General features: G+C 44.2%; 1 protein-coding gene across 4 annotated transcripts in view; it reads left to right on the plus strand.

The window, feature by feature from the left end:
- Window positions 1–298: 298 nt before the first annotated feature.
- Calx (sodium/calcium exchanger 3) overlaps window positions 299–18416 on the plus strand; it is a 119324-nt gene continuing 101206 nt past the window's right edge. For all 4 annotated transcript variants that reach the window (XM_076378318.1, XM_076378320.1, XM_076378319.1 and 1 more), the window contains exons 1-2: window positions 299–2196; window positions 8933–9205. In XM_076378318.1, coding sequence (XP_076234433.1) covers window positions 866–2196; window positions 8933–9205 — 1604 coding nt within the window. In that variant the 5' untranslated portion in view covers window positions 299–865. The remainder of the gene's footprint in view (window positions 2197–8932; window positions 9206–18416) is intronic.

The raw sequence follows: 18416 nt of genomic DNA on the forward strand, positions 1-18416 counted from the left end.
CAAGTGGCACGAGTCGGATAAAGATGAATCGAGGGTGTCGCGGCGGAGTCGGAGAAGGAGCGAGGCGTCGGGGTGGAGAACGCTCGCGAGAGAGAGGTCTGGGGAGGGTGGGAGACGGTGGGAGAAGAGAGGAATCGCGGCGAGGCACGGTTCGCCAGAGGAGGACAGACGAGGCGAGGTCTCCCGCGTCTAGCCAGCTCGAGACTCTGCCTCCCACCCAGCTCCTCTCTTCCTTCCTCGCTTTCTCTCTCTCCTCTTTCAGTGTTCGTTCGAACACGGCCCGGTACGGTTCTGTCGCCCCGTGCTCGAGGGATCCTCTTCGTGATGGGAGCTCGCTGTCGCGGTGCTATCGGCAAGTTCCCCCGGTAGCCGGTTCCGCGAGCCGCCGATGCCGCAGGCCTCGTCAGGCCCACACGCGCGAGCCCTCTGAACAACAGGTCCTTCGGAGAGTCCCCTAGAGAGTGCAGAGATACGTCGGTGAAAGAGGCTTCTCGCTTGGGAGGGATCACGCGGAGGATAGGGTGCTAGTGCGTGCGTGTGAAGCTGGAGAAAGGGGTAGTGCGCGTGCAAACACGGGGACAGCTAGCAGAGGACAGAGGACCCTCGAAGGACCCTTCGTCCGATGGAGGAACGCTGGTGAGACGTTCAGTGAACCGGAGACGCGGGTTCGCGCGAGTCACGGGCTGGCTCCGCTCCGCGGGGATACTGACCTCTCAGATCTAGGTAGCTGTAAACTTTAGGGGATCAAGCTTGCTACTCTGCAGTCCAAAGCAATCGCCCTTGTAACCTCTTTCCCTGATCGGACCCGTTTGCTACCGAGTGAAGGTTTCGGTTTTGGTGATCGAAGAAGACTATTCCTAGGAACATGTCAGGGAACTACTCGGCCCGCTGCGAACCGGGGCTAGTCGTGCCAGTATGGCATCCATCGGAGAATCTCTATCTCTCCGATATAGTATTCCGTGGCCTGGTCTACTTTCTTCTGCTGTTGTATTTGTTCATCGGCGTGTCGATCATCAGCGACCGCTTCATGGCGGCGATCGAGGTGATCACGTCGAAGGAGAAGGAGCTGGTGGTTCGTCGGCAGGGTAAAGAGCCGCAGATCGTCGTGGTGAGGGTGTGGAACGAGACGGTAGCGAATTTGACGCTGATGGCATTGGGCAGCAGCGCGCCAGAGATCCTGCTGTCCATCATCGAGATCTGGGCGAAGAACTTCCAAGCTGGGGAGCTGGGACCTGGCACGATCGTTGGTTCCGCGGCGTATAATCTCTTCGTGATCATTTCGCTGTGCGTGTTCGTGATCCCCACTGGTGAGACTCGGAAGATTAAGCATTTGAGGGTCTTCTTCGTCACCGCCACCTGGAGCATCTTCGCGTACGTCTGGCTATACCTGATCCTGGCGGTTTCGAGTCCAGGTGTGCTTGAGGTATGGGAAGGAGTCCTGACCTTCTCCTTCTTCCCAGCCACGGTGCTCACGGCCTACATAGCTGATCGTCGCCTTCTTATCTACAAGTATCTGCACAAAGGCTATCGGATGAACAAGCGAGGGGTGATCGTGCACGCTGAGGCAGGGGACTCTGACGGAGGTGTGGAGCTGGAGAGCAAGCAGGATGGTTTCAGGATGATGGATGGAGACACCCCTGAGGCGAAAGAGTTCGAGCAGACCAGGAGGGACTACATCAACACTCTGAGAGAGCTCAGGAAGAAGTACCCAACTCTGCCTCTAGAGCAGCTGGAGGTGATGGCTCATGAGGAGGTGCTCGGCAAGGGGCCCAAGAGCAGAGCTTTCTATAGGGTCCAGGCTACCAGGAAGATGGTTGGTGCAGGGAACTTGAGCAAGAAGATCAGCGAAAGGGCGCAGAGTGACCTGAGTGAGGTCAAGGCCGAGCTGCAGAAGCAGGAGGCTGAGAGTATAGAGATTGATAATGTGAATGCTATGAGGATCTTCTTTGAGCCTGGACACTATACTGTTATGGAGAACGTTGGCACTTTCGAGGTGGGAGTGACCAGGGCTGGTGGTGACCTCACCAAGCCGTGCAGCGTCGACTATTGCACCGAGGACGGCTCTGCGGAGGCTGGCTCCGATTACATCAGCGCGAAGGGTACTCTCACCTTCGACCCTGGGGAGACCAGGAAGACCATACAGCTGTCCGTCATTGACGACGAGCTGTTCGAGGAAGACGAGCATTTCTATATCAGGTTGGACCTGCTTTATTTCATTTTCTAGGGTATCGCTTTTTTTTTAGAGAAGGTTTCTAAAATTGTGCAGACGTCATCTCTTGGTTTTGTTATAAATTTGAGACGTGAGAACTGGAGACCAACTATTAATTAGGGGAGCGAGATTAATGACGGTGAGAAATCAGAATTTTGAGGTACCAAAGTTTTCTTAGTTGGCTATAGATTAGGGTTTCTCAATCTTTTTTGACATGTGACTGCATTTTCCTATATCCTTTTTTCCTGGTCCCCCTTTTTCCTCTTCTTCATGTGGGCCCAAAAATTCAGGACCATATGGCACAGGGGTCAAAGACCTTTGTGTGTTGAGAAACCCTGTTATAAAATAATAGAACTTGGTTAAAAAAATAAAGTGTGTCTACTTCGACTAAAATACCTAAAATTCTGACATCTTCTACTGTGATTCTCAGCTCTTCGATTCCAGAAGATACTGTATTCCAATGCCAGATTTAGAAGTCTACATAAAAATCTTGCACATGCACTCTTTTCCACCTTCCTAGATCTGCTACGCACCAGTCTATTAATATCCAAGAATGAGTCAATTTAGAGTAACGCCCCATGCAAACCAGAGGTACCTGTCAGGGACAGTGAAACATCACCCAAGCGTCACTCCATGAAATACCCGTATACCTCATTAAATACACAAGATTGTTGGCACGTGAGTGTCGAACCAGCCTACGCAATGCAATTTCTAATCGATTCAGGAGCAGTGGGTCTCCGTGAGGGAGCAAATTGTTTGCTATGAATAACTATAACTATGATCATGACACAAATAAAATCGACTCTCTCGATCTCAATCCTATTCAACCGAACGCAAACCTCAACACCATCTATCGAACATAATCCTTAATCACCTGTCACTGTTATTTCCGATATTCCCCATGGAATCGCGGTTTCCTTGACCAGAGTCGCGTCGACTTTAATCCAACCGTTTTCAAAATGCCACCGAATCGAACTGGCACACGGTCATCGTTAGTCGATTCTAGATCACAGTCTCCCCCCAGAATATTCGCAGCAATGGTCAAACAACTGAAACGTCGCGCTGCTGCGAGCTCGATGAAACTGCGAGCGATTCGAGTCGGTCGATGCGTGAAAATGACTGTCATTGTTTTACGCGGCGAGCAAGGACGGTGTTCGAGAAGTTCGAGGCCGTGATAACGATTGATCGATGAGCGGAAAGCGGGGAGTGTATTCGGGTGAACTTTCAACGAGGAGCGAAGTGGAACTTTGATGATGAAATAAAGTGTCCTTAACTAATCACTGATCCGTGAACTTTGCTGGTCTAGTAGGTGACCTGTGACAGAGAGGGATGATGTTTCTCTTGTAAATGTTAGGGGTTGTGGTTTTCATGACCACGAGAAATATTTTGGAGAGGGAGAAGTGTCTACTTTGAAACCATATGGGGTAATTTAGGGTGATATGGGTGATTGCTAAACTGGCTAGACCAAAAATTTTAGTAATTCCTTAAAATGGATTTTGGATATCTTATGTATATATGTACAATGAGACTTGACTTAACTTGAGAGTCTCTTGAAGTACCCTACTAATGATTCAATTTATTGTTCTCGATAGACTACTATCAAATTGTAGTTAAAAGTTTCCATTGATGTTCCTTTAGACATAGAATCAATTAATTAAGAATACTTGAAACCTATTTGATATATTTCTCACTATATTTTTTGGTCTGCTTTGCAACAATGAACTCTGGAAGACTAAAAGTTGCTATCATCTGCAACAGAATCACTGTAACATTTGAACTAGTCAAATTAGATAACATATAGACTTTATCATCAAGGTCAATGAGTAAGTACAACTTGAATAACTTGAACGCAAGCACATCTATTCAGCGTAATCAAATGACCGCATGGAAATCGCGTTAAGTTGAGGTAATTTGGAGGGAAAAGGTGAAAGGGAACTTGGTCTATGAAAAGTTTGGAGCTTGGGGTCACGTGCGTGACCTTTTGACTGACTAGCTCACGCTGTATGCTCAGCACTTCTTTGGACTCATTTAAAAGTTCAGCGATGCAAACCAGCTATCGTCACAAATTAGTGATACTAGACCTGTTTTCTTGCAACTGTTTCGTGGCCTAATAGAATCCAAGGACAGAACCTATCAGTACTATCAGGATTCACGGATCGCTAGTTCGTAATCGCACCTCGCGTGAGAACTGCAACGCAGAATGTTCCATTGTCTACGAAGTAATGCTGAATCTTGCGATAAACAGCCTGAACACGAAGTAGTTACCTGTATCGTATTCACCTGGGGAAATAACGGAACAACCGCTGAAACCAAGGGACAAGAAAAACACGACAGAGTTGCTTATTCCATCGAACGTCGTCGGACCTTGAAACATCGTATGCTGTGACAGACGGGGATTGAAAGGGAGAAAAAGGAGAAAAATATGCTGCAAAACGTTTCATTGTTTCGCGAAACAGATTGGACCCTGAAAAAAACGTTTCTTGCTGTGGGAGGAATTGGGTCGAGGTCGGGGAACAATATCTGGTCAAAATGAAAATAAATAAAAAGAAACTGCAGCTGCGTATTGTTCTAAGGATCATCGAGTGAAATGGGTGCGGAGATTAGAGGGATGCGCTTCAGCGCGATGTATTTCAGCCAATGAATGTACTTCGAGTATGTATTCTCTGAATGTCGATTGATTACTCGAGGAAACGATTATTTAGAAGTTGAAGGTATTTCAAGTAGAATGAGAGAAAATTGCGATTAAGTGTAACTGTGTCTAATGAGTGGAACAGTGAAAGCAGCCTGCGCCCAGGAAACAGTGCGATTCTAGTGCAAGGTGTTCAAGTAATTCAAGGTTGAACTTACGAAGAACGACTACTGTGCTGATGAGCAACTTGAATAGCAAGTTATAATGACTGAAAATTGTACACTATATGTCCAGAAAATTGTATATCGTAGGGTACTAAGTTTTAATAAAATTGCTGTTCATTTAGTTTTATGTTTATTTCATAGTGAATCCTTTTCCTTGGTAGCTTTCGTTATCAATTTCAGTATTCAGTAACTGTTATATTCATGTAAATTAGTGACACATGTAAGCATGTAAATAGTATTACTTATGTATGGATGAGATGACACTCAGTGTTAACATCCTGTGCTGCTGTTACATGGTTTCGTTACTTACTGTTTTACGAGAACTACCCTAGTGTACAGGGTCACTTTCTAATGGCTCTGACAGTTTCATGAATTCATTAAGTCGAATACGCTAATATCTCCCTTTGGAGGTGTATACCCAATAGTTTGCCAAGTTTTAACAATTTAAAAAGTTGTACGATTAAAGTAGAAATATTGCAGACTTGAATATTTCATGATTTGATAGTTTGAATATTGGAAAATAGGAATATTTGAATATTTCAATACCTGAGTATTTGAAAATTTGGATATTTGAATATTTAAAAATTTGAAAATTTGAATATTTGAATATTTGAATATTTGAATATTTGAATATTTGAATATTTGAATATTTGAATATTTGAATATTTAAAAATTTGAAAATTTGAAAATTTGAATATTTGAAAATTTGAATATTTAAAAATTTGAAAATTTGGATATTCGAAAATTACAATATTTGAATTCCTAAAAATTGAAACATTAGGAAATTAGAAAATTTCAATCTTTCCTAGATAGTAAAACGCAAGTCAAGGTGCACGAACTCCCCTCTAAAAGAACCTTCTAAATTTGAAAGTTGTCTGAAAAATACCGTGCAAACTTTGCGAGACAGTTTTTCCCGCGTACCCGTACATCAAGCGATCGGCTCGAAGTCGCGTTCCCGGAAGCTGGACCGACCCAGTTCCCCGACGAAAACAGGAAGCGGATCCGTATCGAGAGACTCTTGAGGGCAGAGCCGCGTCGCAGGTCGTTTAACGAGCCCGCAGCGATAACAAATTGATAATCGTCGGGGAGCGCATCTTCCAATTAACTCGGGGCCGGATGGCGTGCGCAATTGCATTACCGAATAAAAGTCGACGCACAAAGGGGCTCTCCACTTATTCGCGGCTCCGTCAACGCCGCTCCAGGCCGAGATGCCAATTACCGTCGATTAACCGCCGACAGCGAGTTTCCGTGTAGTCTGGCATCGAGCGCGCGAGAATCGGCACAGTTCGGGCTCGTATCGCGTGCCGCGGCAGCCAGGCGGCCATTTTGGAGAACGGATCGAAAGGGATTAGACGGGTAATGCGATCAGAGTCGATAAGGGACGCTGTTTAATTTCGTGCCTCGGTGCAGCGGTCCCCAACGTCTCAGGTTGCGGGAGAGAGTCTCTCGCCTTCTCTCGCCTTCTCTCGCCGTCTCTCCTCAGAAAACTCGAGCTGATCCAGCGGACCGTGGCCCGCGGAAGGGGACAGGGACTGGAATATGCCGACGGTACTCCCGAGTACTCGAGACAAGCACCAGCCACTCGGATTAAGAGCGACAAAATTGCTCTTTCCTCGACTATCTCTGTCGCGACGCTTTTGAGCGAACGAATTCTTCGGCTTTCCTTTGATCACTAGACCGTGTTTTGGCTTCGCGGGACGATTTTGATTGCGTCGAATATTTGGGAAAATTCGGGAACCTCGCGGGCTGGAGGATTTTGGGAAATTAACCTCTTAAGCCTGAGAAATTCTTGTCTGTGGAAACAGTGTGCAAAAGGGAATGAAAATTATGTTCTGGAAGAGAAGAGATGGTTGTAGAGAGTAATATACTGTAAATCAGTAATTTATCTATAATTGTAAATATCGATTATCATGAAAGTGAGAGTATACTCAGCAGGATTATTTATGGGATGACCTAATAGGAAGCTCGTGTTTCCTAGGCTCTATGGAACATACGTATTTTACAAATATTGTAAAAGTATTTGGAAAAGTTCTTTTAGGCAGGGGCCTAGTAAAATTCAAATGGAGTTCATAGAATTTAGTCCGACTTTCAATAAAATTTCCCATTTTATTTTAGTATCTATAGTAGAAACTAATGAAGCTAGAAGTTTTACAGTTCCCTTTGTTTTCCCTATTCGCGCACCGCTAATACCAATTTTTCACCCTTTTCAGTCCTTTCGGTTCACAAAAATAAACTCAAGCCCGCAACTCTGGCCCTTTGCCCGCTCCGTCAGAGGGCATTCTTTTGGTGCATAGAGAGAAATTCACTTGGTACAAGCGCAGAGAGAAAAACGTGTATTTGAATTTTCTGTGAAAACGTTTAATGTTTCCGCGAGTTTACCCATGAAGAATATGTACACCATACATAGTAGTTGGTTCAACTGTAGCAATTCTATCGTTTCACGAGTCTACTGAAAGAATTAAAACACACGATAATGAAGCATCTTTATTTGGCGAAGACTCGAGGTCAGCGCTCTCTATTTTTCTCATGCATTTTAAATGCGTTTCCTTCCGAACAAGGAGGAGATAACACCGCGATATCTCTTACTCTCTTCGCGCATCAGCCGGTTACGTTCTGCGCTTTTTCGCCCGTAATCCCGTGCAATCGCCTCTGAAATTGTCAGCCTCCATTTTCTCCCTGCTGTTCTTCGCACAAGTGAAATACGTCTCGAGGATTTCCTGAATTTCATCAAGACTGACCCCTCGTTTACGACACTAGCAGAAGGGGTGCAGGATGGGATTGGATTGTCTGGCTGTTATACAATTGCGACGAATCTATTTAATCCTTATCTACTGACTTTTACTATTTTAGCACTTCGAGATTGTTGGGACTGAAATCTTCGTTTATGTGAATTTTATTTTGAAATTATTCGAAGAAGGTATGGAGTTGGTATTTGGGAGTCTTTAATAAAACACCATGTATTTACATTATTTGTTACTAAAAGAGGGTATCAAATATTTTCGAGTTGTTATAGCCTTTTGGGAGATAAATTGAGATTAGATACAGATAGATTAGATATGTTGAGATTAGATATCTCAACATTCATGATTCTTGAAATCTGTCACTCTTCTAGCAATTCTATGACAAGTATCACGAATCTTTCTTAGAAAACACTTACGTTTCAGTAGTACTTAAGGGTCAAGTTAGAGTCCACCTATTGTTCTCAGAATGGTGAACTCTTTCCTAAGCAAACAGGAGGAATAAGTAAAACTTCTCCCACAAGGTGACAAAGTTGTACCTCGGTGAACCTCTATGGTCCCCGTAATTTCTCTAACGATCTCCACCGATCGTGTGATAGGCACGTGTCCCTTACATTTCGTAGAGCCAGAGAATCCAGCACGCCGCGATTCTACTTCCACCGAAGAGCTTTCGTGTCGCGACCGAACGAGATGAAGCTCGATAAGAGAGGAAATAATGTCGTGGCGTTTTCTTTCACGCTGCGACGATTATAACAAAGTATCGCTGGCTGAACCAGGTCGAGGAGAAAATAATTACGCCGTGTCGAGATATGCATATTCATTACATGGATTCGATGGCGTTCGACTGTAGCGATTGACCAAAGCCATTCGTATCCTCCACGATGAATCCTCGGATACTTAGGGACATATGTAGATATAATCTTAGAGGGATGAGAAAATGATCACTCGAACACCAATCCCTTTGAAATTCAAACGGAGATCCACGCCTGTGTTTGTGATAAGAGATAAAAGAGGAAACGCGAAAGACTCATTGCTGGATGAATATTTAAAGAACCCTGAAACTTCCCATCCCCTAAGGGGTCGTAGGAGACTTTTCTGCCGAGAGGTAACCCGAATGGAAAATTCTTTGCAGGTTAAGCAACGCCTCGCAGCCAGCCATGCTGGTGTCGCCTAGCCTGGCCACGGTGATGATCCTCGACGACGATCACAGCGGAGTTTTCGGCTTCCCAGAGAGGGATGTGGACCTGGTGGAGAGCGTGGGACAGTTTCCTCTGAAAGTGGTGAGGTACAGCGGCGCCAGGGGACGCGTGGTGGTCCCATATCGCACCATCGAAGGGACAGCCAAACCTGGCAAGCAGTACACGCACACTGAGGGCTCCCTGACGTTCGAGGACAATCAGACCGAGTGAGTAGACGAATTTATATCTTTAGAGAACGATTGACTAGGTCTTTACATGTCTTTTTGCTATTTACACCTATAGCAAACAATTTCCAAACAAATCAGGTCCCTATTGTACAGTTTGGTTCCCATTAGAAGTCTTACCAACTATGTTCGTCCAAGATTTATCGTTGACCTTAATTGGTTCCTCAGTGACTACCCCCTAAGAAGCCTCTAGACTCGGCAATTCGTGGTCCTGATCGTTGATGGCCAGTTATCAAGATGCTCGCCGCGCTTTTGTGCGATCCCAGTATGCGAGGGTGTATTAAACAGTAGCCAACGATCCATACCTTGACGGAGGGCGATGGAAATTTATTCCTGGCCTTAATCGGACTTTCAGCGCGGCGACGGGGGCCTGAATCGACGTCAGTCTGCGCGTTTCAACGTTTCGAGAAATCTATGGGGCTAATCTGATCGTAGCAGAGTGTAATTACGCGATTCATTGTGCTTGCCTGTACGAGAGTCGGCGAAGGACCGATGCTTATCAATCTTCAGTGTTGCTTGTTGCTCGCTGGCCTGGAACTCGCCCATCGACTCGCCCCCGAATGCTCGCGCGTTTCAAAAGCGTCACGACACGAGCTTCCAGTCGTCGAGATAGGAATCGGTGGAACATTCGAACTGTGTTCCATTTAGATTCTAAGTAATGTCTAGAGTAAAAGAGTCTAAATTCTAAGGCTTTAGGTGATCTCGCGATTTTTGAGGGATTACGATGATACTGCTGGAGATTCTGATCCCCTATAACTACACCAATATTATGTCCTAGGCTACGGGGATATTAATGGAATTTAAATACGCCAAATGCACCCGATCGAATGAATTAAACAGTTAGCGTGCCACGTTGGAATAAATGCGACGGTGCGATGCATAATTCTAGCGGACAGAATGTCCTCTCTCGAGTTATATGAATCGACGATAATTCTACAATAATAATAATTCAGGTTTGGTTGCGTTTTGTCAGGGGACGCATGTAAAAAGAACAAGCTGTACGTTACTGAGCGGACGTATTGCAATTCCACTTTATGCACTTTGTACATAATAACTAGAGGTAAAAAAAGGTAATAGAGGAGTAATTAGTTCAAGAGATAATATTCAATTGCAGGAGATAAATCAACGAAAAGTTTCTATATAAAATTTGGTATTTTATACATTTTTACATATTATATAGATTATTATAGAGTTCTGTATACTGAAACTTCTCATAAATACACAAGAATTTTCTGTCTAATTATTATACAGCTCAGAGATATCAGGCTAGTTTTGAGCGCTGGTGTAGATAGATTGAAAAAGCTTGACACGAAACACCGATCACCAATCGCGGGTTGAGTAATTAGACCGTGAAGTGATGTTCGATGTTCATACGCAATGAACGTCGAGGCAAGCGAGTGTCTCAGTCGTTAAAACCGCGAGGAACTGTCGGATGTCACGCGATATACGGAGAGTGCACTGCAGAAAATCGTAAGCTATCACGCGATCGACTGAGAAACTTGAAGGGAATTCAACGATTCCCCAAGGGAGGATTGTGCGGTTTGGGTTGTGATGGTTTTTACCGAGAAACTGTCGTCGACGTAATCGTGAGGTCGACTCTTTGCCTCTTAGACTACTCTTATTCGTAATTCTACTAAATCGACGACAAAAGACCGCGACTAGTTATTTGCATAATTTGAACTTTTCTAATAAGAGTTTCTTACCCTATTCTTTGTGATTTCCACTTGTCTGACTTGGCACTTATTTTACTGAATTCTCTGTACATGAATAGAGGCTTATTCTACTAATTTCTTTATGTCTGACTTGAGGTGCATTCTACTGATTTCTCTATGCCTGACTTGAGGTTAACACCACCTTATATATCTCATTTGTATCTCCCCAAATATTTGTTCACGGTGGAGGCCATGGCATTTCAGATATTTACCCATCCCCAATTTTGGTCATTTTTCGAGCGATTTGTGGGCTCATTGAATTTCGAAATTTCGAGGAATTTCAGTCGTAGCAATTCCTGTAATGTTCGACGCGATGCAAAGTCGATCGACTGCCTGTGCAAAGTAAAAAAAAGTCGTACGCGAATAGACCAAGGGTAGGGCGCATCGATTAAAGAAAACGAGAGCCACAATCGAGGTCTAACGTGGAAAACACGAGACGAAGGGGAAATTAACTAGAAAATCACGTGACGAGAGCACGCCGGGAATCGAAAGCTGCCTTGAGTTCGCTCTTATTATTGATAAAACAATTAATGTCCTCGCGTCTGGTAAATTGAGATTTAACCGACGGCCATTGTCAGCTAACGAAGTTACGACCAGCTTGACGTAATGAATAAAAAACGACCGACAGGCAGCATAAAAAACTATTTTTTAGCGAGTCTGTCGCACTCTAAGGACGAGAGTTTTTTTCAACAAATTAGTGCAGAGGGTTTCCCACGGAAATCAAACCCATTCACCGTATTTTTCGGGCAACTGAAACTCCTAAACTCCTAAACTCCGGTTGACGTGAAAACCTATACGATAGAAGTTTCTGCACTGTGATTGTTTCTGGAGTAGTTGACACTGAAGAGTAATCTAAATTCTAGGTTTTGTGTTTAAGCTAATGTCTGTTGAACAATAATCTAGTATTTAAACTAAATAATTGGAGTTATAATCGCAGAGAAACTAATGCCCTCCATAAATTTTAGATTACAGCGAATGTTATTGTGTCTGGCCTATGACAGGTCCAATCTACTGCAGAGAATTGATAATCTAATACCCAAAATAAATTATCTTAGACTTCACGGAGAGTCTACGCTTTCTTTGTAAAACCTTAACACAGTGTCTTTTACTGCGTCTGATTCATGGTAGTTTCATGCCACTAACAACGACTAACAGCTCTTAATACCTACAACAAAAAATAAAAATTAGAATTCGCAGAGAGACTAACCTTTTTCTTTGCAAATTTTTATGCAGAGGTACTTTACCATGTCTAACCCATGGCCACCTCGTTCCCCTAGCAATGACCACCTGCATTACTCCCACCATTAGAAAACTCCCAAAGAGCTGCAAGCATTCCGAAAAAAATGTCCTAGGTCCCTGCTAAAATTCCGAGAAAGCACTCAAAACTATTCCAGGAGTTCAACGAGAAAATGCTTAGAGTTCACAGGGAGTTCACGCTTGCTACATTGCTCCCAGTGGGATTTGAAAGCTAGTCTCGAAGTTGTAGAAACGCGAACCAATTAGACTTGTCAGTGCGCGTGTTTGGTTTAATTCCTCGCAGCAACCGAGGGGTTAATTTCGCCAGGCGTAACAAGTATCGTTGGAGCGAGCAGCGAGGCGAGTTACATGACAGAATCGAGGGCAGTAGGTAACGGAGATCGCGTTCACGAGATCGTGACCAGTTCAGATGCACGTACGATCTTACCTTCGCGACCCCATTAGCCAGGCTTTTCTCGCGATGTTCTATCGGCACTCTACTTCCACCGACGTCTACTTTTCCCCCGTAAAGGTTGAAGAAAGTCACGGGAGAGCTGTCGCGAAGTGCTTCGCCACGAGGCGAATTTCTGTTCTCTGGAAAGTCGAGTCTGCGTCATTCGTTTGACGACTGGGATGACGGCTTTCTGTTGCTTTCGAAACGAACTATTTGGGGAGTAATAATGAGGAGCAGCGGTCGAATATCATTTCGTGTTGGAGGAGGAACGATGTACTTTCATTTCTTGGATGTTTTATTCCACGAGGTGTTCGATAATAGGTAATGAAAATTTTAACAGGTGATTCTATACACTATATGCGAAAATGAGATGAAAACGAAGAATGATCAAATTGAGTTGAGATATGTCTATAGTGTGTCTGACTAGACTCACTCTACTGACTTCTTCTACTGAAATCGCTGCGCCTGAGCTTTTGATCTTAATCTTAAGGTACTTTTTTCAGCAACTGTTAACTGCTAGTAGGATCTACTTCTACTAGCCACTAGGTAAACACAGGAGGATCTAGCTCCTAATACCATAGAGGATCACCATGTAAGGTATGGAAGATATCACCTGGATCACCTGGGTTACCCAGGTCGTGGAAGACGTTAGTTACATTTGCTTACAAGGTTGTTTGCTCCAAGTAGGATTTGTAGGGGACAACCCATACCCAATCCCCATAAGACAGGTTCGAAAGTTGATGGGGCGAGTAGAATCACGAGGGATACCGTATGAAAATGCTGAGCCAGGCGAGGATTTGTTTTGTTTTCGTGCGTCGCGTTCCTAAAGCCCTCCATCGCGGTCTTCCGAGGGAGGAGACAACGTCGACAATGGAAACACGAAACGTCGTCGCGTGGGAGTTGGCGACGCTCGTCTCGAGATAGAATTTTCGCCCTTTCTGTTTCGAGACAAATGATTTTCGTTTCTCGGGCTTTTCCCTCGAACGGCGCTGAAAAGTCGAGAGGAAAGAGACTCTCTCGCTGCGAGACGTCCTCGAATCGCGTGATCTTCGTCCCTTCATCGACGATGCCATCTATTCTTCCGGGCGAGCGAAACACGAGAAGCGTTCCATCGAGGAAAACGCTGGAAATTTGTCTGCGTTTCGACGGTAGAAAGCGTTCCTCGTTTCTTAACACGTCGTCTGTAAGAATTGCGGAAAATGTGCGGCTATATTTGAGCAACGTTGACTTATATCTGATTTATCATTCGTGAAATTTCGTACAGCTATATATATATCGCTCTGACATTTTCAAACTATTCAGATTTAATTCTCTATTGAAGTCATCCATTTATGATGATAATAATCTATAGAATATTTTATTAATTTTGTTGGAATTCTTAAAGCGAACATAGAGGTAAAAAAATGTTTTGAATCGATCGGATAAGGAGATGCACCTGTCCTAGCCAGGGCGACAGAGGTTATCAAATGCTCGTGATACTCTTTATCAGGTAGAGAAAGGGGTAACAGTGGTAATGCGAAACATAGAGGGTATCGAGAGGCGTCTCAGCGAACAAAAAACAGCACGAGCCCGTAAATGGGCCAATAGAGGGGCGGGAAGCCCCTGGAATGTACCGTGTTACCCCTGCTCACCCTCCATCCCTCATCGGCAACCCCGTTTACCTCGCAAGAGCTAAACACGATCGTATCTCGCCATCCCTCCCTCTCCATCTTCACCCTTCCGACTTAAAAAACGCAAACATACCTGTTTGCCTTGGCTGAGAATCGACGATCGTTGATTGGGGAGATGAGATTATTCGAGGCAACAACACAACCCTTCATTAGCAAACGAATCGATTTATTGACTCGTTGTGAAAAGCACACCGAGCGTTCTTGACAATTTTTTTGAAATTTAAAGCTGAAGGGGGCGGGGAGGGGGTGGTGTCTGGAACAGTGGTTGCTAAATTTATTTTGTCAGGAAACCCCTTTATTGCAGGTGTATTTCAAAAGTGACGGGACTAGGAAAATGCAATGTAGAAAAAACGTTTATTTATCGTAGCAATTTTAGCGACTGCATTTGAAAGTGTGCGGGTGTACTTAAAAAAGAGTTCAAATAAAAAAGAATTCACTAATTTTCACTAATCTCATCAAGATATCAGATGACCAAAGGCCAACAAAAATGACAGGAAATTACCGTTATCACGAAAACGGAGGTCACAATTTTTTAATAAATCCAATTTCGACTCAATCTGATTGAAATTTACCTCATCTCGAAAAAGGCCACGTTCCACGTTCCACGGTTCAAGGATCACTGGTCTAGGCTGTTGCAACCAGAGATCAGTTTGCATTGTACCTATCATCCCCTCCGTCTGCGCAAGAAAACCAATTTAAGCTACCCTCCGATACGGGGGCAGAATTTCGAAGTTCGGAATGCCTGCTGAATCCAGGTAAATCCTGAGGGTAGCAACGCTAATTCCTCGCCCTCCCGACAGGGTCTGATCGATGAAACACGAAAGAAATACAAAAAAAAAGATAGAATAGAAAGAGTTGCTCCGATCGAGTCGGTGTCGCAGGGATTTTTCACTCGGAGCGCAATTTTTCAGTCGAGGCGCGACTATCGCGTTACACGAGCCGCCAGGCTTTGATCCCTTTAGCGGGTATTCGATTTTGAGCTGACAAGAAAAATACAGACGGAAACGCCGACAGTGTTTATCGATTCAAATATTTACAGGCGACAGATTTGCGAACGCTTCAACCTGGGGAAGCAGGAGGGTTGATACGCGCGTAATGTTGCACGAGTTGGGATTATGTATTATTTTAGAAGATGATAGGTTACCGGAGAGATCGTGTTGATTGCTGAAAGTAGAGTTGTCACACAAATTCCCTCCTTGGATGTGGTGGGGGAAATTGGAAGGTGGACGAAGAAATAACAGCTATCATGTCTAGTGTCTAGTGTCTAGTGTCTAGTGTCTAGTGTCTAGTGTCTAGTGTCTAGTGTCTAGTGTCTAGTATCTAGTGTCCTAGAGTCTAGTGTCCTAGGGTCTAGTGTCCTAGGGTCTAGTGTCCTAGGGTCTAGTGTCCTAGGGTCTAGTGTCCTAGGGTCTAGTGTCCTAGGGTCTAGGGTCCTAGTGTCTAGTGTCCTAGTGTCTAGGGTCCTAGTGTCTAGGGTCCTAGTGTCTAGGGTCCTAGTGTCTAGGGTCCTAGTGTCTAGGGTCCTAGTGTCTAGGGTCCTAGTGTCTAGGGTCCTAGTGTCTAGGGTTGTGGTGTCTAGGGTTGTGGTGTCTAGAGTTGTGGTGTCTAGAGTTGTGGTGTCTAGAGTTGTGGTGTCTAGGGTCCTAGTGTTCTGAGAATCTTAGGGGTCCTAGGAATCCTAGAGATCCTAGGGTATAGTGTTCTAGAGTCTAGTGTTTTAGGTTCTAGTGTCCTAGGGTCAATTGTCTTAGAGTCTAGGGTCTAGACCTATACCACTAGTTCACCTATTATTTCTTCCTTCTCTTCCCAATTTCCCCCACTATACTCAAGGAGGGAATTCGTGCGGCAACCCTGATTAGAAGGAATCTCGAGGCGACGAAGACGCGGACCGTCGTTCGGTTTCCTTCCTCCGAAAACGGATTCCGATTGTTCCCTGACGAGACTGGAGATTGGCGCGACTTTCAAATGAGGGATCGGAATTCGCAATTACCTGGGAACGCAAGGGGTATGAATTACCGCGATCAGAAATCCTGCAGAAAACGCGTCTTCGTTGAATGGAAGGTCTTCCCCGAGAAAGGAAGGGGAGATCCTCCCCTTTGAAGCAGCTGTCGGAGTAGCTTTTGAATATCTCTTATCCCTTTGATCTTGATTTTTTTTCCAACACCTCGGGAATGAATATCAACTATTTGGAATAACTGGATCGCCAGAAGGAAAAGTAGTTGGGTTCTTCTCTGAGTAGAAAGTGTGAAATTGTACTTCCTAGAATGTTTCAAAGATTGCAGAACTCGTCAAGCTGAATATGCTAATAGTTCACAAGATATTCACGAGGTATTATATTTAGAACTCGAAATCGACAAATCTTTAACATTGTCCAGCTTGTAAATCTGTCAAGAAGTAACTGACACAGAGCAACTTGAATTGTTAATGTCTCATAAATAATTGATCACATGTTTCCAAAAGAAGTTACTGACACGGTCGACCTGATGAATTTTATAAACTGGCAAAGACTCAATAAAAGATAGATGTTCCATCTTCTGACCTTAATTTATTTTCAGACAGAATCCCTTCCAATCAATTTTCAACGATATGAAACTAGAATACCTATACCTGCATACAAATATGTCAGATACTTCACTTTGAATCCAAGTTCCTTTTACCCAACAAAGGCCAGATAAATTTATTTCTAAAAGTCGCAAACATTTCCTTTCCACCGCCAGAAATCTGTAACTCTTTCCCATCGCCTGATTCGTATCCCACCCCACTGATCATAAATCGATTATTCAGAGTCGATTTAGCCGGAAATTTCGCGACACGAGAGCGTCGAGTGTACACAACTGGATCGCTTTGAAGCGTTTTAATGATGGGCCGCGCATTGGCGCTCATTAAGAGACTTTCGAATCGGAAAACTTCGACGCAAAAGTCGATGACGCGGAAACTTGGAGGAAAGCTCAAAGAGGCTCGGCCGAAAGTTCGCCGCCGCTGGAATTTCATTCGGTGAGGAAGTTTCCTTCGAAGAGTCTCTCACGACTCGGCTCGGAGTCAAGACTCGTTACGCCTTTCGTCACCTCGTTAATTCGCGCGATTTACATGCCACGCGGGCTTCTTCGGCGAACCTAATTAGACTGGCTACCTTGAGAGTTGTCGGACCTTGCTACCTCCTTATTAACGATTTTCTGATAGAGCTGCACAATTTCGCTGGTCGGGTCTGGACAAGGGTAAATGACTTTAGGCTAATAGTGTAAATGAAGAGCCTCCGTTGCATGGGCGAATTTACAATTCTAATTTGCGACTGGGGTCTTTCAACCACCCCAGACTAACTCCTTTTTAACCTTCTTCGTTGGGGTAATCTGGGTGAAAATGTGTTTTATTAATATTCCCCTTATGCAAATGCTATAACTGTAAGCACTTGTCCCTATTTCTGGGATTTTTGAAACGATTCGCTTGCCTTTTATAGGACTTATTGTATCATATATAATGATAGTTTTTATAATACAGGTGACTACAATTTTGCTAGTACTTTCAAATTCTCCACCCACGAGAAATTCGTGAAATACTAATTAAAATCGTAAAATAATATAGTAGTGTCCTAGATGTCAGATGAAACCCTAAACTTTATGAGACACTTGACAATTTCATCAAATAGGTATTTAGAAACACTGTGAAACACTTGAAATATTAACATGGCGAATTTGTGGTCACCTAAGTACCTCATCGCAAACTAATAAAACTATGCAAACGTTATTTGCCTGAAGATTATACTTGAAAGAAATTGTGAGATAAGAATTTAACCACGGATCCAAGATAAACCACTTAAATTCTCGCACAGAATTAAATTCCAATGCTCATTAATCACAAGCAACGAGACCCAGCCACCCCGTCGACTCAAACTAAAATTCTTCGCGTTCTCCTCACACGATGCGTGCATCAACCCCCCGCGAGAGGGAAGATTACGAGCAGCGATCCCCGAGCTCCCCAAAGATTAATCGATGAACAGATCCACGCCCACCATTCTCACTCTTTTCCCCTCATTCTGTATCCGTCGCACCGTCTCGCTCTCCTCCGCCCCTCAGTGATTGCGCGGGCAAAATTTACGAGCAGGACTTTCGCCTGGGTCATAATTT

The sequence above is a fragment of the Calliopsis andreniformis genome, chromosome 5, assembly GCF_051401765.1.
Source record: "Calliopsis andreniformis isolate RMS-2024a chromosome 5, iyCalAndr_principal, whole genome shotgun sequence".
NCBI lineage: Eukaryota > Metazoa > Arthropoda > Insecta > Hymenoptera > Andrenidae > Calliopsis > Calliopsis andreniformis.